General features: G+C 43.2%; 3 protein-coding genes across 3 annotated transcripts in view; 2 read left to right on the top strand and 1 right to left on the bottom strand.

The window, feature by feature from the left end:
• Positions 1–3,713, top strand: part of Tsf2 (transferrin 2) — a 37,969-nt gene extending 34,256 nt beyond the window's left edge. The window contains exon 9 of the mRNA XM_089578505.1: positions 474–3,713. Coding sequence (XP_089434631.1) covers positions 474–1,279 — 806 coding nt within the window. The 3' untranslated portion in view covers positions 1,280–3,713. The remainder of the gene's footprint in view (positions 1–473) is intronic.
• On the bottom strand, positions 3,686–6,662 carry LOC149349534 (ATP-dependent DNA helicase DDX11). The gene has a single exon (XM_089578504.1). It carries the CDS (start codon positions 6,565–6,567, stop codon positions 3,913–3,915), a length of 2,655 nt encoding a protein of 884 aa, XP_089434630.1. The 5' UTR covers positions 6,568–6,662; the 3' UTR covers positions 3,686–3,912.
• Positions 6,663–6,861: 199 nt separating this feature from the next.
• LOC149349533 (DDRGK domain-containing protein 1-like) lies at positions 6,862–20,320 on the top strand. The gene is made up of 8 exons (XM_089578503.1): positions 6,862–7,081; positions 9,107–9,232; positions 9,311–9,429; positions 10,925–11,026; positions 13,864–13,983; positions 15,529–15,567; positions 17,743–17,799; positions 20,063–20,320. Exons 1-8 carry the CDS (start codon positions 6,991–6,993, stop codon positions 20,258–20,260), a joined length of 852 nt encoding a protein of 283 aa, XP_089434629.1. The 5' UTR covers positions 6,862–6,990; the 3' UTR covers positions 20,261–20,320.
• Positions 20,321–20,993: the final 673 nt, after the last annotated feature.

Below are 20,993 nucleotides of genomic sequence, written 5' to 3'. Positions count from 1 at the left end.
CTAGGCTTAGCATTCTCTTTCAGTGTCTCTTTAAATTAGAAGCTGTGCCAAACAGCTTTCTGCCATCATTGACATGAAACTCGCAGGCAGAAAGTGAAGCTCTCTGCTTCTGTGGTAATTTTATAAAAATGGAGGTAATGGCTTTGAAAGTAGAGAAGGACTACATGCCTCTGGTTAGAATATTATACATGCATTGTTCTGACTGCCGTGTTCTCTCACTGACCTTTTGTCTTCCTCCTTGTTTTACCTGTCAAGACAGGTTTGATCCACACTCATGTAGAACGCAGTTACAGCTCATAATTTATCATTTGCCAACTAACAAGCACGTCCAAGTGCCTCATAGTCCCCTCACACTTGATGGCTTTTCTGTCATTGACTAGAAACAATGTTTTGTTTGTTGCACTGATCATATGGTGTTTCCTTTTTTGCCTGTAGCAAAAAGCTGAAACTAGCATTTTTTTTTTTTATTTCAGGCAAAACTTCATGCCACACTGGTATCAACCAGGCTGCTGGATGGGTGGTGCCCCTGAGCTTTCTTATTAGTAATGAGCGCATGAGATCATATGGCTGCGATTCAGCACGATCTGCCTCGGAATTTTTTTCCAAAAGCTGTGTGCCAGGCGCCCTCTCTCGTGAATTTGTGGGCTCTGAGCGGAGCTACAAGAACCTCTGTGATCTTTGTCATGGAACAAGTACCCACTTTTGCGGGCGCGATGCATCAGAGCCCTTTTATGGTCACACGGGTGCCTTCCGGTGCCTCGTTGAAGGTGGTGGCCAGATTGCTTTCGTCAAGCACACCACTGTGTTTGAAAACACAGCTGGCCGCAATAGCATGTGGTGGGCACGCAACATCATGCCTGGTGACTTTGAGCTGGTCTGCCGTGATGGCTCACGCCAGGCGCAGGATAAGTATGAGCAGTGCAACCTGGGGAAAGTGGCATCCAACGCCATTGTGACCAGCCCAAACAAGCCACAAAGCATGATTGATGCCTACATCAACCTTTTCATCTATGCGCAGCAGTTCTATGGATCCAAGTACAGTGAAGATTTCACATTCAAAATGTTTGTGTCAGAGGCTGCACATAGAGACCTGATCTTCCAGGATTCAACACAGCAGCTCAAACCAGTGCCTTTGCATAGACGTAATTATGCAGACTATTTGGGTAGTGACTTTCTTCAGGCAGTCCGACTGGTGGACTGCTCTGTGGGCTCACGGGGTGCACAGCTGTCTGTAGTGGTTATGTTGGTGTGCACTCTTTCTCTCAAGTTCTGGGCCTGATGGTGCTGCAGCTCACTGCCGTCATGACTGACATGTTCTCGCACTTCAAAGTAGAGGGGATGGCTAAGCAATTCCCAGGTTTGTTGTATGAGTGGAGCGTGCAGCATGAGCCAGGTCATTATATGCTGTGACGAGTCTCACTGTGGACCAGTTCTCAAGTTGGCTGGAATTTCATCTGGTTTTGGTCATATCGAAGGAAGCTAAGATCTGTATTCTGGCTTGGTTAGCATGCATTCCAAGGCTTTGCCCTTCTTGCCATAGTGAAGAGGCCCCCGGTTGTAAGATACTTTGCCTGTAGTATAAGCACAATTTAAAACTCTGCAGTTTTGCTAATCTTTGTGCTACTGCCAAACACTGTTTTTAGGATATGTGACGGCCAAATGGGAGATGAACTTTCCTTTTGGTGTTTGTAGAAAACTAGATTTAAAACTAAACTTTTAGTGGAAAACTAAATGAGAAATGCAATTGTGTAATTCAGGAAAACTTATGAATGTATGTGCAGTGTGGCTGTATAGCAAGTCTACTTTCAGAAGAGCACTGCAAGCAGAAAAAGCATCAAATGCTTTAGCTTTCATCTCTGGAATGTTGAATGCATTTCATTTATATGACTGAGTACACATCTATCAGCTGTCCGACCTTTTGTTTTTTCCACTAATTTTCGTGGCGTCAAAGACATGGGGACCTGATGGGTGCATTCTTACAAGACTGTTGCGACTCGAGTGGCAATTATTTGATGCAGTATGTACTGACACTCCAAAATCATGAGGCATTTTCAAGTTTCCCTGTCAGTATCTCCTTTTAGAATCTCAAGAAAAACATTTCATTTGGCTGCTGTAGTGTGATGTCCTTGGGTAACTGTATTCAGTTTTTCTGCAGCAGCTTGATTTTTTTAGCACCGTTTTACACTCGGATCTGGAGTTTCTAGGTGTAGAAGGAAAATGTGTTTTACATGAAATGTTCAGGTGTATTGTGGTCCATTACTGTACCGTATTTTCTAAGCTGTTAAATTTTATATTGGGCCATGCTCATATTTTCTGGCCTAGCCATGAAGTGCTTTTTACTCATTAGTCGCGAACTTTAGTAATGTTCTTTTCAGCAATGTGTGATGATACTTAACATTCCGTCCATATGTGAACTCTCTTTTTGAACGAGTCCTTCTTATATAGCTGCCTTCATTCCAGTTTTGATATTAGGCAGCGTTGTATATACATACACAGTGGCAGCTGGTGTTTACGAGTACTGATCTTAACCGCTGCTGCCCTCTTTTGCCCAGTGCACGTGTTTTTATACATTATTTACATGGAATAATGCTGACAAGTTTTAGTGTTTGTTACAGTGGAGCACCCTTTTGCATTTAAATTCCATGAGATCCAGTGATATATTTTATGCTCCTGTATTTTCCTTACGCCCATTATTTTCATTGGTGTACACAAGAGAAGCCTTTTTTGGCATTGCAATTTTGTAGTGCACTTTTATCTGCATGGCATGTGAATAAGGAAATGACCTTATTGCCCTTGGAGTGGAAGTAGCCGGACCAGTTGGTTCATGACGCATATAAATGACAGCACGACAGACGGGACGATAAGAAAGAGAGACAAACACGAGCGCAGCGTCTCTCTTGTGTGCAGCAGAAATATGTCCTATATTGCTGCTGCTTTGACAGCAATGTGATCTGACACATTAAACACCACTGGCAGTCATTTTTCATTGGTGCCGCCTTGAAAGTGTCTTGAAAATGGGATGAATTATCAAAGATAAAATTGATTTTTTGGATTGGATTGTGAAACTTTGATTTCCAACAATTTGAGGGGCTTTAGGCCCCTCGCCTATACTATGGCCAGAATGCCTTTGCTCCTGGCGGCGTCTGCAGCCAGTTGGACAACCTTTGTCCAAGTCTCCGTATCGGAGCTGAGTAGGAGAGCCTCTCATTGGTCAAGCTACTCCAGGGCGGCAAGGGGGCATTCCAAAAGAATGTTGTTGAGATCCGCTTTGACATTACATAGCTTGCACACATTTGAATATTGTCCCGGATAATAAAGACTACGCATAGCGGGGATTGGGAATGTACAAGTTTGGACACGGCGCCAATAGGTAGCCGACTCTTTGTCAATGAAAATTGAAAAGAAAAAATAAATAAAGATGGGAAACATGCATTGACAACATTAGCCAGCACTTTCTCATGAAGTCAGGTTGAAGAAAAGTGTCCCTGCTGAATTAATGGAATCTGCTGCAGTGGTTTGTTCACAAAACCAATTTCAAATGTTCATTCTTGAAACTGTTGATCAGATGCATATGTAAACAGTGGCTGAAAATGTAACAGCTGTTGTACGTAATGCAAATAAGTATACAGGCCATTTGTGAGCCATTGTCATCAGAAACATACCACTGTAGAGTTGGAACAAGTGCTTGAAAATACAGATTTTTAATGCAGAAATGTTTGCGACTGTCTTATTTCTAATTTTTGCAACCCTGAAAAAAAAAAAAAGTCATCTTGACTGCTGTCCTGTCTTGGAACTTGTCAATAAAACAAGAATGTCTGCAAAGCAAAAATGTCTTTTCTGGTCTTTTGAAAGCTAATATTTTACGTAGACTTGGTACGGTTTCTTCAGTAAAGCATAGCACAGGCACTGAAACTACGGACTTCCTGTCCCAACTTTGCCAGAAGCCTCAAGCTGTGTGCTACTCTTCCGCCCTCTGAAAAATTGCTGAATTGTAGCAAATGCTGCCCCAAATTTTGAAGATGTGGTGAGGCTGCCCTGTAACCAAGCGGGCAAAGCTTTCATTATGCTTTGCCTCTGGTAGCGTTGGTCAAGCAGTAATATGATGGCATAGTCGTCCTTGTGACGAATGGCTCGGCCAATAGACTGGTTGACAGCTTTCATGCAGACGCTTTCATAGTACGCCTGCCCTGCAGTGCGTCCATCGTTTGTTTTGGGGTAGGTAGCACTCAAGTATTCCATTTTGCTCATCATTTCTGGTGCTTTGGCATTTGGAAAAGGAAGGCCGACCATGATAACGCATCTTCCCATGTCGTCTGAGAAATTGATACCTTCGCTCATTTTCCCACCCACAACCGAGAAAAGGATGGCTCCGGTTAGGGGTCCTGAACTGGATACAGCTTTGGCACACTGGCTGTATTGCGCCAAGGTATTCTCAAGCTCCGATGACTTCAATGGCTCGTGAAAAATGCGCTTCTTGACGGAGAGCTTTTCTAGGACACCAGACACTTTCCACCTCTCTGAAACTGCATGTTCATACTCGTATGATGGAAAGAAGCACACAATGCCGCCTGGGACAACTCTGGTCACATTGAGCAATAATCTGCCCAATTCATCAATTATTTCTAGGTCCATTTTGTTTCTGTATGTGAATTCAAACACTTTGCCCATGGGACCCTGGCTTAAAGCAATTACAGACAGGTTTTCCTTGGCCACAACATGTCCGCACGAGAAATGCATGACACGATCTGGAGTCACGCCAGCAGGGGTTAGGAGTTGGTCAACAAATTCACTAGTGGGCTGCATTGTTCCACCAGCCAAAATGAGTGAATGTACTTCAGAAGCAATTTCTTTAAAATGGTTAGCAGGGCTGAGCAGAAGGAACTTCAGGAACGAGTTTGCTGGTTCCTTAGCTTTATGCACCAGTACCTGACCATCAAAATGTGAATACGCAAGCTCACGAAAAAATTCATGCACTGTTATCAAGGGATTTCCAGATGCAGCGAATGAGTTCACAGGCTGCTGGGGTGCCACCTCCTCCTTGGCTGATGGCTTTTTCGAGCGGCACTTCTTCATAGAATGAATGAAGTTCGACAGCCCGGCAGCTCCTGTGTTTTCCAGTTTTTCCGATACTGTGACGGTGGACTTCTTTGCAAACGAATTCACTTTGAGGCTAACCTTACTTTGTTCCAAGTACCGCACCACCTTGAACAGATTGATGTCTATTGTTCCAGTGTTAATCCGAAATGCAGTCACTGAACACATGGTCGATGTGTCCTCTTGAATGGCCCCCTTGCCATCTCCAGTCAGATGGAGTATTAAACGCTTCAGCATGTAGAGGACCTGCTTAATATACATCACATTTTTTGTGTTCATTCTAGCATGATAGCGGTTGTAGTACTCATTGAGCACACGTTGGGCATCCTTGAGGGCAGACATCTTCAAATGGACACTGTGCAAGTCGGTGATGGTTTCCAAAAGATTATGTGCTTCATCAATGATCACAACACTGCCTCTCAAGTCAAGCTTGCATGCTTCCCTAGTCGTCTTCTGCAGAAGAATGTTGTAAGGGATCAGCACAAGCTCTGCATCTGGCGTTGCGTACCGTGACGCGTAGTATGGGCAGGCCTTTTCTTTCCTTGCATGATGCACAACCTGTTCAATGTCTTGCACTTCGGTCAGAACGTCTGCCGCCAGGGCCTCCATTGCCTGGTGCCTGTAGAAAGGGCACTTGCCCACCGCCTTTGTTTTCGCTCGCTTGCGCTCAGGCGAAGCTGACGCCTTGGACTTGGACGGAGCTTTTTGCATGTCCAAACAGCGATCATTTATCAATGACAGGCTACTTAGTTTTGTGACGACATCGTTGATGCACAGATTGCTTCGCGATGCGAGAGTCACAGTGCGAACTCTATCGCTGAACACAGTTTTCTGCAGTTCTCTAACGAACTGGGTGAGCTGGGAATGCGTGCGGCTGCAGTAAATTATTTTTGGCTCCAATACAGTACCGGGCAAGTCGTCATCGTCTCCGGGTGTATCCTCGTCACTGCTGTAGTCTTCAACGACGTCCTCTTCATTCTCGTTTATTTCTGCGAGCAGGCGAGCGATCGACTCTGTTTCCTTGGCGATTTCGTCGTTTGCCTCTGCTCCACTTCTGGCATTTGAGTCTTGAGCCCGAGTTCGCCTCTTCTTCACATCTTCCTTTAGTTGTTCGTACTTTTTTTCTTTGCTCATAAGCGCATCATACTGACACTGCACTTCACGCAACCGGTGCCGTAGTAGCATGTTCTCGGCACTGTTCTTAATCCAGTCATCTCCGGTTTCCACTGGAGAGGCAATCTTTTTCCGCAGGTCGGCCAATTCTGCTTCCAGTGTCGCCTTTCTTGAATTCTTGTACTCACTCAACCAAGTCAATGCACCACAAAGTAGGCTTAAGGATTTACCAGTGCCCGTCGGACTTTCGAAGATGCCAACTTTGCTTTCGTTAAGCGCTGCGTACAGCGCTTTCATAAAAGCACTTTGAACAGGGTATGGCTCGAAAGGAAAGTGAAAATCGACACTGTCCGAGTCCATAATAACTTTGAAAGCAATTTACACAAACTACAAGGACGGCAAGCCAGAGACGATTTCTAAAAAGTCTTCGAGGAGCTGGTTTATGCGCGCGAACTTTTCGCGCGCTAACTTGGAAAATCAGGAGGCAAAAATGCCTCACGTGACTGACTTATTGCAGATTAAAACTTTGCAATGGCAGTTTTACAGCATATAAAACTTTCAAAAATAATGTATTATATTTTTAATTATTTATAAGTGAGAGGTTTTTGTGGTTATGTTTGCTTAATTGTACTGCTCTAGTACTGCGGACCTTGCCTGTGTCGTGTCTGCTCGTGTGAAGCAAGCCGTTGCCGTAGGTGCTGTCCTTTGGCTGCGATATGTTATAGAATTTCCGCGACTTTCGTGCAATTTTCAGTTTTGTAACGTGTTGAAGATACCGCCGAAATGTCTGACCTCATCATGATTTTGACGGGAGCTATCTCCCTGGTCACAATTATCCTCATCGGGCTCCTTGTATGGAGAGGCAGCACGTCAAGTAAGTTTCTTTTCGCTACATCGGTACACCTGATTGACGTTGTCATTCATTTACTTGTCTTTGTTGCACGCCACGGTGCCACTGTTTATTCAAATTCTCGGAATGCTTACGCGGGCAAAAATCTGTGCTCGCCTGCATGGTGTTTTCATCTGCTCATTTGTGGGACCCATCGTTATTCTTTCGCGTTGGTTACTGTTGGTGGTTGGTTTTCCTTTGAGACGCGTAGCTCAGCTGAGCCCTTAAGTGAAAATTCCCTGCCTCCTCCTCGCTCTTGATCTTCCGACTCGTAAATGCTTGCAGGAAAGGAAAGTTTCAGTATTTGTTTGAATGAAAATGCTTCGTAAATGCGCTGTACAGTGGAATTTGTCAGGCTCGGACCCCGCATTTATCTGTCCGGGTTGTAAAAAATTCTCTTGCGCAAACTACTGGACTATTTGGTCTCAAGCACCTACCACAGAGTAGCTTATGATAGTCTGCGCTTTTTTATTAGTAATTTAACATTGGAACTTGTCAGGATTGTCCGGAATCGGTGAAAGACTGCAGTCGTCTGCGCGCAGAATTTTCGTCGAGGCGAGCGAGATAGCCGGTTTGCGAGACGGCGCCATCAGGTGAACTGCGAGGCAACCAAAATCCGTGCTTGGAGCCGGGTAGGTCTCGCCGTACCCCAGATGGCGCAGCCTGTCAAATCTGCTGCTCCGCTCGCCTAAAATTCTCCGCGCAGACGACCGCAGTTTTTCGCCGATTCCGACAATTAAGGAAAGTTCCGATGTTTAAATTATTTATTGAAATACGCATACTATCATAAGCTACTCTATGGTCCGCTTTAGCCCAAGCAGGCGAGTAGTTTGCGCAGGATAGCTTTTTACAACCTGGACAGATAAATACGGAACACCCTGTATATGCCAGAAAAAAAAAAAAAAAAGAAACTGCGCGAAAGAGAAACGGAGTTATCTGCTTTTCAAATCTGTGCAGTTTTCATAAATTTTATTACACTTCATGTTGACATTAACGCACACATATTGAGTACCAAGGTGTAGATCTCCGGATAGTACAGTTACATTGCGTTATGCATTGTTATATTTTTTTAGTGTTGTAACTGCGACTTCTTCAACCAACTGCGTGTTTTGTTGCCAGTGTTACTAGTAATAGTATAAAAAAACAGAGGTGTGCACATAAAAAGATCAGAGGGAATTTTGAGGCTCCGGTACCGGATACCCAGGAACTCGCGCACTTTTATAAAAATGACAAGCCCCGTATGCAGTGCCCGTTGTGAAAGAAGGCAGACTGAAATGCAGCACATTTGTTATTAATTATTTCAGAATACTGCGAGCCTTTCCCAGGCTCTGATAGGAGCGGAATGATATATGTAACAATACTTACAAAAAAACAGGCATGGTGTTCCGAAGCATTAATCAAAGAAACACAGCACACACAAATCAGCGTACCAGTAGAGTGCGCAGCTGTAAACTCAAGTAGTAAATGACACTCGTGAATGACAAAAAAGAAAGCAGTAGTGGCTAACAATAATTTTTGCAAAAGTGACTTTTCTTCAAAGAAAGATTCAACATTCATAACAAAAGCATCAAGCGACAGATAATTCATAAATTGGTGGGGCAGGCTATTCTATAATTCTATGGCATGAGGAAAAAAGAAAATTTGAATATGTCGCACCTTGCAGAAAGAACTACGCTCTGAGAGGCGAAGTTAATTTATTTTTTCAGAGGCACAGGCTGTGCGCTTTTTCAACGCTTGTTTTAACTTTACTTTCATTCTAGCCTGTCATATTGGCAAGTTTTTTCACAAAACAGTAAAGAAAAAGCTTAAAGTGGAATCTAGTTTAATCGTAGCGAAAATGGTCCAGCATGCTGATTTCATTGTAGACATGCTTCCAAATATAGTCGTGAAAACCAATGAAGGCTGCACTGTTTTACGCAGTGTGCGTGTATGCAAGCTCATAGCTCGTCAGAACTTGTGACATTGTGGGAAGGGCACACTAGAAGTGAAATCCTGTTATGTTTGTTGCAGGCGATAAAGGACCACAAGCCAGGGCAGTGCCCATAAATCGGGAAGGAGGTGGGCCTGCAGGAATTCGGCGGCCAAGGCGAAATGCACGAGCCAGAATGGGCGCGGGCGGCCGGCAGCTTGATGAGGGTAAGCTCAGGGTAGCTGGTGATGAAACTATCATTCTCTTTGGGAGCCTGACCCACCACTCATTCCCTTCTTTTGTAGATGATGATGAGGAAGATGATGAAATGCTAGAAGATATGATAGCAATGCCTGAAGGAAAGATTGGAGCCAAGAAGCGCAAGAAGCTTGAGATGAAAGCTGAGAAGCGAGCACAGAGAGAGGTATGTTGGTTTGCTGTCAGTTTCATGCATCTTAATGTAATCAGATTCACGCAAGCAGCTTTTGAAGCTGGCGTGCTGTTGTAAATGGACTGTGCACTTTTTAGCCATCGAGTGTACTGGTAAATTATGTTCATTGGTTTCAGCGACCTTTTGAGCCTCCTGTATAGCATTTAATTACTCCAAGTAAACATTGAGTTGAAACAGGCAGAAACAGTGGCAGAAGCAGGTTGTCGGGAGAGCCAACAGCGTGCTCCTGCTGCAGATATTTTCGCTCTAATGTTGCGACTGTCATTCTCAGCTTGTGACACCTGTAATTGTTCTAACATACCAGGAAATAAAGCATAGGTGTCTTTGGTGTGCATTTTGCTTTCATCTTGTTGTGCACAAGTGGTTGCAAAGGTAGCTAGCAAAATCTACACTTTTTGAAAAACATGCTTACACAGTCTTTGTTTTTATGCTGTGTTCTTTCAGGTGCAGATTATGATGAAATTCCTTGTCAGAAAGCTTAACAAAGACATTTCCTAAGCATGACTTTGTACCGCTGTCACACAGGCACTTTTAATCCTCATTAAGTCAATGCTCATCAAATTCAACGCAGATCATAGGTTGTCACACAGCCACTCAAGCACATTCGAGCCCAATTCTTCTTGGCTCGTTTACAATCCCCCAGTGTGCTTGAGGTTGCGAGCACAACCGAAAGCAGGTGTTGACACCCTTGCCCTCACTGAACTATAAAAATAAAACCAAGTTAGAAAGTGAAAACACAAATTCTCACATATAAATTGATTAAAACACTTGATAAACCATTTTTCATACACCAGGCTGTACCACTGGTGCAAACAAAGATATCGTCCACATGTTCGCCAGTTGACGCTGTGACTGCTTCTGCTGCGTCTTCTCACACAACTCACAAAAGCATGTCAGCAAAGAAAACAAAGTCTTATGAATTACAAATGTCACACATATGTCACTCTGCACCTTCACTCTGAGACCACTGGCCTTGGCTGCACAGTGTTGGTGAACATCAGCATGATACGGACGTCGGCAAAACATGTGGCGCCACCCTGCGCACATGGGGGCAACTTGCGTAGCACCGGATGTTTCAAAACTTTGATGCAGTTTGAGTTAAGTTAGGATCTAAGGTGCCCGTGTGACTGTGGCATTACACTGGTAATCCACGCTTCATTTGGGTGGTTTCCTCCCCTTCGGTAGAGATGGAAAATGCTGAACTTACTGTTCCAAAGAAATTATGATGCAAGGCATGCCTTGCCCTGCATCCAGTAGGGGAAGTGCAACACACGAGATTACAATTATCATGTTGCACTCCAGAAGTAGGCTGGCTGTCTTTTGTCCCCGTGTGCTAGAAGTGAAATGTGGTTTATGTGAAGATGTGATCCTTTTATTTGCATGTCACACATAGTGAACAGAGCTCACCTGAGTGCATTATTTCAGCGCAGCTGTTCACTGGTGTGCTGTCTCAAATATCTGTTCTCAGAGGGACCTGGAAGACCGGGAAGAGCGACGTCAGAAGCAGGCTATGGATGAAGAGCGCAGGAAGCAGGAAGAGCAACGAGAGAAGGAGCTGGAAGCTGAGAGGGTCAGTGAGCTTTGTTTGCCTCACCCTACTAAAAATGTCACTGTGGCACTACTCAGGAGCTGCATTACTTTTAGGGGACATGCTTGTTGAACCAGGATGGCATCTGCTGCTGTCATCCTCTAAAACTTTTTTCAGGGTGGAAAAAGTGATTGTTTCCTTATTATTATTATTATTATTATTATTATTATTATTATTATTATTATTATTATTATTATTATTATTATTATTAGTTTGTACTGTTTAACAGAGGCCAGGTGCTTTGTCTTTGCCAAGCTTTTTTTGTTAGTCTGTGTCAAAAAATAAGTTGATGAAAAAATAAGAACCATGTTGCTAGTTTGTGCTGGAAAATGAACTCTGCATATGCTGAGTGACATCTCATCTCTCTTCATTCAGGGGTTGCTTTGAGTACTGCCCATGTGGTATTCACTTGAATTGCAGAAACTTCAATCAGTTATTGCTCATGTATCGATCAGTATGGGCTGTGCTAGCCCACAGGCCAAGCATAGCCTAGCCTAGATTGTATGGCTCATCTTGGTTTGAACATAGTACTTGGGCTATGCTTCTCTAGTTGCAGCTGTGCGTCTTGATCATGCATACCTTTTCTTTGTCATTAATTTAAATAAATAAAACAGGGAAACTGGCTGTTATTGATATGCAGACAGTGTAGCCGCATTGTGGGAAGAATATAATAGCACACAAAACTTAGACAGGATGAAAGACAAGAGGGCACAGGACAGCAACTCCCCAAAGCTTCTTCTCATCTCTAATTGCATCTCTGCATGATGCAAGCTGCTCCCTCCAAAAGCTGAGCTACTGTCAGCATTGAAGATGTCACATGGTATTTTCTCAGATGGTGTTCTTGAAATGTGGAAGTCATTTTTAGTATTAACAGAGAGGTGTTTTGCTGTCCTTTATGCTAGAGAAAGTCTCATTCATGCATGTTATAGCACTGGTAGATGTGCATTGACACTCAGCTGTAAAAAAAATATGTATATATATATATATATTAATGGATTGAAGTGTAGAAAGCAGGTCATGTTCCTTCTTAACTGATGAATCAGTTTAAACCATGGTGGAAATTCCCCTTCTAGCGGTCTTACTTCTTTTGTAACAATTTTCTATGGTGTCAGTCACCTTTTTATGTGTTCTGCATTTTTTTGTCAGGGGTTCTGGACCATTTTTGACCTGAAAAACTTTGTTAGCCCACTAAAAATGTAAAGGAGCTCCCTGCCGTCTCGTATCCCACTCCTCTGCCAGAGTCATTTGCCACGTTTGTAATGAATCACAAACTGTGAAGGTTGTAAAAGATCCATTGCTCTGGTGGAGCAACAGTAACTGCAGTGGCACCGCAATTATGTACCCCCTGTTTATGCGATGTCCTGCTTTTTACGATGGATTGGCGCTGGCCCGGCAAAACTCCCGTAAGTATAATGCATTAAAAGCCTCGATTGTACAACAGAAAAATATGCACACCGTGCTTTGTAGGATGGCTGGCAGGAACCATCCAGATTGAGAGGCGCTGGTGGAGCACTTTATTGGCAGACGTGACATCAAGCAAGTTGGTTCCAGATCAGAGTCAAGGCTGAGATGTGTGTACAATGATGTGATCGAGCGCACAACAGCTTGTAATAATGTTCCTGCTGATGGCTTGGACTCTGACTCCGCACTTGTAGCCAGCAGCCGTCGATGTGAGGAGCTCACCTGCCCCATTTTTCCGTGCGCTTTGCTGATGAGGGCATTAGGGAAATCAATCGTACGTTCATACCAGCATGAAGTTATTGTACAGGCAACAAGATTAGACGCTTCTGTGATCATCGGCTGCTAGTTCGAAAGAGTTTTCCGCTGAGACACCAGTGTGGAGCACGTTTGGCCTAGCGACACCGAGTGAGCGGTGTGCTGTCACCCGACGGGCCACACATCGCTGCAGAAAGCGCGCTGCCGGTGCAGTCGCGTCGCAGGCATACATGGTGTTTTATTTTTTCCCTTTATGATGCGAATTCCTAGTACAGACGCTGCTGCCTGCTACCGTGGAGTGACAGCGGTCCTAGAGGAAGTCTGAACAGAAAAACATGTCGCTGGCATGGTCATACTGCGCACCGCAAGATATCTTCAAAGAGCCAGAGCAGCCATATTTCTGGTGTGTCGTCCAAATCAGTGTTTTCAAGGTGCATGTCACGTCTACTTCACACACAGGGTTGGGAGCGTAGGTGCCCCATGTCTAAAGCTGGCTCTTTGGCGCCAAAAGGCCTGGCTGTTCACAGTCTCAGGACTAATTCTGGCAGAACGAAAATGGGCGTTTTTATTGCATGCAGGGAAAAGAATTTGATATAATTTTTGAAAGCCGGAGTAGAGGACGCAATTATTGCACAAATGCATCACTTGTGCGAGATTTTCGATTGTATGTCGATGTCACGCGGTTTCCTGAAAATCATATAGTTGAGATTCTACTGTAAGTACACCCGCCATCATAAGTTTACGGAATGTGAACTTGGCTAAGAAATTTGATTTTCACATCCAGTGTGCATTGCTTGAGATTTAAATATGCAGTGCATGGTTTGCATACTCTGAATTAGGCTGCATATATCTATTCCATGCTGTATAAAAAAATGTTGCAATGAAACAGTTATTTTAATGATACCGCTTTTCACGGGTTTTTGGTATGTGGTGTTAACATCCCAGGGCCACGTCTAAAGTGGCTGTGCTCTTCAAAATTCTGTGCCACCTGTATTGGCAGAAGCAGAAGGACAAGTAATTCTCTCACTGTTCTTTGCAACACTTTACTTGTGTGGTCTATGCGTGACTGAGGCAGTAAAACAGAGTGCCTCATCTGGTTTCAGGAAGCAGAAGAGAAGCGGCTTAAGGAAGAGAAGGAGCGACAGGAGCTGGAGGAGTATCTCAAGATGAAGGAAGCTTTCTCTGTCGAAGACGAAGGATACGACGCTGCAAGTGAAGAACAGGTATATGAGCTGTGTTGCCTTAGCAGAGCCTCGCTGGTTGGGACTCTGCTGGACCCTGGGCCAGAGGGTCATCTAGTTTGGGGACCTATTCTCAGCATGTTCACCATTTGTGAGGTGAAAAAAGCTCTGTTTTTGCCCTTTATATGGCTATTCAATTTTCATCTTTTAGATGCGAGTACAACATTGTGTGCACTTTTCGTCAGGGTGTAGGCAGGAGAATGTTCAACCAGAATGTCTTGTAAATACCCCTCTACATACGCTCCCTGATGTCCTTTGAAAATGCGCTGTATCCTATAAAAGCCAAGAAACAAGCCGGTTGTTGCTCTTGTGACGCATGTCTCATTGGTGGCCACGAGATGCAACAGAGGGAAAAAGAAGAGACATAAGGGAATTGTTCATGTGATCACTACTGTATTTCACGATTGTAAGCTTAATCGAATGTAAGTTGACCCCTCCCCCTTTCATTTCGCACATCTGGGAAAAAAAAAGTAAGGCTTGCTCCTGGGCACACTGTACAACGAAAATGGATTAGTCACTGGACTACTCGTCCACGCTTGTGCCGTCATCCTCACTGTGGTCTCACAGCGCATTGTTCTAATGTAGTCTTCTTGCGAAATCCTGCATGTCGCAAACAACCGCACCACGACATCGCGTAGAACAGCTGACAATTTCGCCTTGCTGCAGCCGCCACACCTGCAGCACCTGTCCCAAAACGTCGAACTTGTGGCCCGGCACGCAGTTCGTTTCTGTGGTGTAAAGAATGAGAACCATCCTGAATGTAGTCATGAACGAGCGCCAAACGCTTACTAGACCCGGAGCACTAATGATGATTGATGACCACGGCAATAAAAACTTGTAAAATGTCACCGACAGTCAAGTCAAATGCATCAAACAGGGCCAAAGAGAAACTATACATTAGTGGCGTTGGCTCTTCCATTAGCTACCGACATTCCATAGAAGTGCTGCCATGATTGGAAGAGCGGCCCTTCCATCAACTATCGACACTCTCCCATGAGTGCTGAGTGTGTAGTTAAAAAAAAAAAAAGAAAATTGAAAATTCTTCAGAACAAGCATGCAGAATTGCCAAATGCCACTGGGTAGAGCCATAGAGCAAACATAAAGTTGCAACCGTGCGATAGCATCCATAATATCTAGTTTGTCTCATCTTTATTGCTAGTGCCGTACTGTGGTTTTGATTGTAAGTTGACCCCCCCCAACTTAGGATTTTCAAATTTAAAAAAATTGCTCAACACAATCGTGTAAACAGTAATCAGTGGGACCTGAGTGATTCAAGATACAAATGTGTAATTGTGAGTACTAATAGGAATACAGTATGAAACTAACAGCTACTGAAGGCAGGCTTGTGAAGTGAGGCGGTTGGCACATTTTTTAGGCTCTCGTAACAGCATAGTTAGGTAAAAATTTGAAACCTTAGCAGTTTGCAAGAAAGCTTGCTCGGGATCGCTGCTTTCGGCTAGCAATGTTGCGAGTGTCCTGTTGGGGCTTGCATTCTTCTCTAATGTCCATGGCTGCGTTTTGTTTCAGGCTCAGAACAAGCTACAAGAATTTCTTGATCACATAAAAGTGGGTATTACACTTTTTATTTTTGTTGTTTGCTTTTTCTCATTTTGGGCTTAGATGCCAAGTGTTTGAAAAACCCGATTGCATATGCAACCATATGTTATCTGCGTGTATGATACACTTAGGATGCATAAATCTGAAGAATCCTATAACTAATTGGCATTCTCTGCTTGTCCGTGAAGGTAACGCAAAGGTTCCTCTGAAGATCATGCGACACAGTTTTTTTGTAGAAACTGTTTATCATAAATTTTTGAAATTAACGTTGAGAATGGGTGCATGTTCTAGTGCCGCTTCTGCAGCTTTTTGTTACGTGAAGCAAGGACACATATGGCTTGTCTATACTAGCTCATTTCCTGCGCAGACAGGCACACTGATATTGTATGGATTGTGCTCTTGCCCTCAAACTTTGTTCCACACAGTGCATCCTTCAGGGGTCCTGAAGGTGGAAATCTGCTGGCACAAAATCATGTCAATTCAAGAATGAGAAAGCACAATTCATTCATGTTTAGTGATTGCCACTTAGGTTTCCAGGTTTGCATGAGGGTGGTATTGTCGTGCTGGGGCAAATGTTTTCTCGGGTCCCATTTGGCTGTAAACACCTGTAACGTTGCTTCAGTTCTTGAAGGCTCTAGGTATATGCATCCAAATTTATTGTCCTGTCCCTGGACACCATGTCCACAAGAATCATGCTGTCAATGGCCCAAGAGGCTGTGATTATGATCTTCCTGGGCATAAAATGTTACAAACTTGTCTGTTCCTGGTAATTGCGCATTGTGCCACTTTATAGACTGCCGTATGATGCTTAGCTCAAATGCACCAGCCCAGGTTTCATTATCTGTGATGAAACTGCCTATAAGGATTCGGTCACACTCATTTAGAGCACATATCAGACAGCAATGGCATTTCAAGGGATTGGTACGTTACATTCCATTCAGAATAATACTGCTAATGTACCCATGTACAAAGCAAGCATCAGTGATGCAGCTAGGGGTTTTTGGTGTTACTGCCTTTCTATCAGGGTGAAAAAAATAATCCTCCTTCAAGAAGAAGGATGGATAATTGGCCGAGTTGGTAATAGTAGTTAATTGTGGGTGGTATAGCGTGAAACAGACATAAGACAAAAGTAGACAATGACACAGACAAGCTCTGTACATAAGGGCTCGTTGAAGTGTCACAGCTCTCGTCTGTGTTGCCGTCTACTTTTGACTTTCCAGCCTCATATGTTTTGTAGTTTGCATATAAACTACATTTTTTGCGTAAAGTTTAGTTTAAGAGGGTATAAAGTCAGTAGCCTAATGCATTAACTTGTTGTTGTTGCTAGATTTGTGAGCTCATTTAATGGATGAATTCTGATAGGATTGAAATGCAAGAATCCATGTACGTAAGGACTCGTTGAAGTGTCACGTAAATCTGGCTAATCCAAGAAACTATCGTAATCAATGAAAATATCTGCAGTAGAATCTTGATGATACAGACACGGTTGATAGGAATTCATAAAGTTCCTCCGGCCGAAGTGCAGTGTGCACAATGTGTGGAATTTCAGGTTTTCTAAGCACTCTCCCTCGCCACACCAGGGATGATAAGAACGCTCGAGCTGTGACAGCACCCTTAAGCACTAAGCACTACATGTACAGGGTCAATCACTCTTAGACGGAACACGGCTCCGCATGGATGTGCACATGTGGAGCACCATTGCGGCCAAGCCGGCGGCAAACTTGTGCAAAGGGGCAGATGACATGAAGCACCATGTCGAGGTCCCTCTTCTCGTGTGCCACTCTGCATTGATTCATGAGCGGGTTAGATGCAATGGCACTCCGCAGGTGCGTGGCCACGCGGAGCCATGTTCCCTCTAAGTGTGGTTGACCCTGCACAACACCGACTATGCGATCGCCATTTGTTGCCACCGCATGCCATAGTTAGTGTGGGTGCACAACCTGCACATGGCTGCCGCCACAATCACACTGCAAGTAGTTAGCTGTGGCCATGCGGCCATAAATAAATCTAGTCATCCGTAAACACATCTGTGTGAATGCACTTCCTTTGCTTCTGCATACGGATTTTGTTCGTTTTGGATGATATGAATTTTTTCACGACCTCATGAGATTCATATCATCAAGATTTATGTATTTTTTGCATTTATAACTTAAATGATTTTTGCAAAACTCCTAAATATTTCAGAAGGAGAAAGTTGTCATTCTTGAAGATCTGGCAGCAAAATTTCAATTGAAAACTCAGGTGAGCTTTCCTTTTATTTTTACTGTAATTCTGCTCCTTCAGTTTTCAAAAGTTTATCTTGCCGAAATTCTTTTGTTCTTTTATAAATGTTTAAGGAAACATTCCCTGTTTTTTTTTTATATGTTCTTGTGTACTAAACATATGTGGTTTTACAGCACTTTATGCACCTAAAGAATAGCACTTGCATCGAACAGTCACCAGAGCTCCTACCACTGAGTGCATTTGTACAGTTAATGTGATATCGCACTGTCTTTTAAAAAATGTCAGTGATGCTATTTTACACCGTTTTTCTTTTCCGCACTTCCTGTCTTTCTTCCATTATGCTCTTTTCACTCTAGTTCAGTTATACTTTTGTTTCTTAGTTTTTGGAACGGTGCAGTTGTATTTCGAGCAGCGTCACAGTTCCATCGTAATTGGTTGGCATTAGCTGCTCAGATTCCTAAGCTTGGAATCCAATACAAGATGCTAATGAGGCTAAGGATGTATACCCAAATTTTATCAGTGGCAACTTAATGAGCAGTGTCATTGACATCAACGGATGGTATCTTTGGTGCAGAGGTCAGGATCGGGGCACTTTTTTTGGAGCTTATGAATTATTTTTGTTTGTTTGTTTATCTGTTGTGTCACTCTTTTTGCTAGCAGTATTTGATATTAAAAAGGGTGTAGGCAAAGCTCTTGGTGCCTGCTCTAACTTGTACATAACCATGGTTAGCGGGCAATTCATATTTTAGTTTTGATGATTTATCATTCTATATGTAATTGTATCCTCCTAATGGGAAATATCTTTGGGCTCACATAAGTTGGATTTCTGCATGGAGTGTTTCTTTCTTTCTTTTTCACAGCTGCTTTTCTCTTGTTGACTTTGGTATAAACTTTTCTTGATAATATAAATAACTGCCTCACTTCGAGTGCTATTTCAATGAGAAAATAGCACCATGCCCACAGCTACAGTGCACCTTTTCTGCATCATGTGTTGAGGTATTAATCTAGACATATATGGATTTAAATGTGGGGGCCTTATGCTCTATCAGCAAGGATTGTTGCTAGCGCAGTAGTTAGGAAAGTGACTAGAGCTCGAGCAAATGGTGTTAGTACTACTAGCCTGCTGTTGCAGCAGCCTGAGCAAAGTACTGGTATTGCATTGCATTAGAGTATTAGGAATTTGTTATTCTGTGTTTGCTATCTTGCTGTGGTCATAGCTCAAATTTTATACTAGTCTTTGCCTTTTTCATTCATTTGATTTTAAGGGGAGATGCGGCTTTCAGCACCAGCTTTCTTATGTTTTGATGGATTTTGATGAAAATTGGTTTGTATGTTATCAATGCATTCAAACATAAGCACACAAAATTGCAGCAATATATCTGAAGAACTTTTGTTTCTGCAAGTTTTTTCTTTTCTACGCCTTGGGAAAATCCTGCAGACTCGACAAAACAAGATAGGTGGTGGTGGTAAAACTTTATTTTGCTAGAGAATTTGAGGCATGCCGGCACCCTGGGTCTCCGCATAACCCCATTCATGGCCTAAACGTTCATGTGGTGTTGGTCCATGACATATGCCGTCTGGATGACGGAGATCTTCTGCCTGGCCAGGTCCGCTGACCACAGTGAGGTCTCCCAGTCCTCCCAGGTTGAGAGAGGCACCGGCCCGGCGGGGGGAACACCGGGCAGGATAGGAGAATGTGGTAGAAGACTGGTTCAGTATTCACTGCATTTCTGAATGCATGCTATGTGTGGCGACAATATATTCTATTCTTTTTCCACAACACAATTTTTTTTTTGTTTTTACGAAACACTTGGCGTAGACATGTCAAACTGTGAACAAGATGTCGCACTAAAAATGTAGAATCAACCAAAATGAAAAACCAAGAATGACATCACATATAGTGGAGTCCTGTGAGTGCAAAAAACAAACGGAGTCAATGTAGACAAAACTGTCGTGAAAAAATCTGTTCCACAAGGTGAGCATCTAACCAGAAAACTGGAACGGAGAAAAATGCAGATTTTTCTAGTGTTTCCCTGATATACAGTGACACTGCGCTTCACAAAACATTTTTTTAAGGTACTTCCCGGTGGATTTCAGCTGTGAAACTTTGAGACTGCATAGAAAACAAGGCGTGGGAATAGACACTATGATTAAAAAAAAAACTTTTTTTGGCTATTTTTCACAATTAAAAAGCCACGTCTCCCCTTAATAACATGCTCAGACTTGCAGAACTGTTGTTGGACACACCTATTTGACTGACAGTGCATTTCTGCTGACCCAGGACTGCATTGATCGTGTGCAAGCTCTGCTAGCAGATGAGACCCTAGTTGGCGTCATTGACGACCGAGGAAAATTCATCTACATAACAAGGCAGGAGCTCGAAGAGGTGGCGCACTTCATACGGCAACGAGGACGGGTGTCTATCAGTGAGCTTGTTGACAGTAGCAATTCACTCATCAACCTGACACCTGCTGCATGATAACTGTACCACTGCTTTTCTATGTATTTTTTTTATAAATATAAACAGACACAGGTCTCATTTTTCATTGTGTATTTTGCGTCTTACACTCATGCGCAGTGATATGCTGCGCATCTGTGTTCAGAGCGATCTGGGAATTACTGTCAGCTCACATTATCTTATGTGGCCCACTATGATTTTCAGTTTATTCAGTTATTTTGTCTTTTTCTTTGTGTTTATGGCCTGCACTGTGAAAGATTCCGTATTTTGTGACCTTAAACCCTCAACTAATTCCCTAAGCTTTGCTTGCTTACGTCCGCCTTACCCCTTGCCTCCTTGTCATGCGTATGGACGCCACATTTTGTTTGAGACAGTGCCACTTGTGTATTTCATTTTAGGGTTTGCTTCATGTAAAATATGTAGCATCCTTCAATTTTCAGGTTTACTTTTTCTGGAATTTGGAGGGTAAAAATTGGGTGGTAGTTTTCTTAGCTGAAATTTGAATAGAAATCAAAATAGTAGGTAAAAAGTTTCAAATTTTGGGAGGGGGGGAGGGGGGGGGGGGTTTGGTCTTTTCTTGCAGCAAAAGGCAAGCGGTTGTTTTTGTTGGGACATAAAATTCCCTATTTTATGTTCATTATTTCACAGATAACCTGGGAGTGGCAGGTTGAACTTAAAAATGTTGACTAAATCGGGCTTTTTCTCATTTGTTACAATTACTTTGTCATGTACATTACAAACCTCTTTCACAGCA

Source organism: Amblyomma mixtum, chromosome 3 (assembly GCF_055824585.1).
Source record: "Amblyomma mixtum isolate Tamu chromosome 3, ASM5582458v1, whole genome shotgun sequence".
Classification (NCBI taxonomy): Eukaryota; Metazoa; Arthropoda; class Arachnida; order Ixodida; family Ixodidae; genus Amblyomma; species Amblyomma mixtum.
Note: the sequence above shows the minus strand (reverse complement) of the source record. Positions and strands in the feature narration are given on the sequence as shown.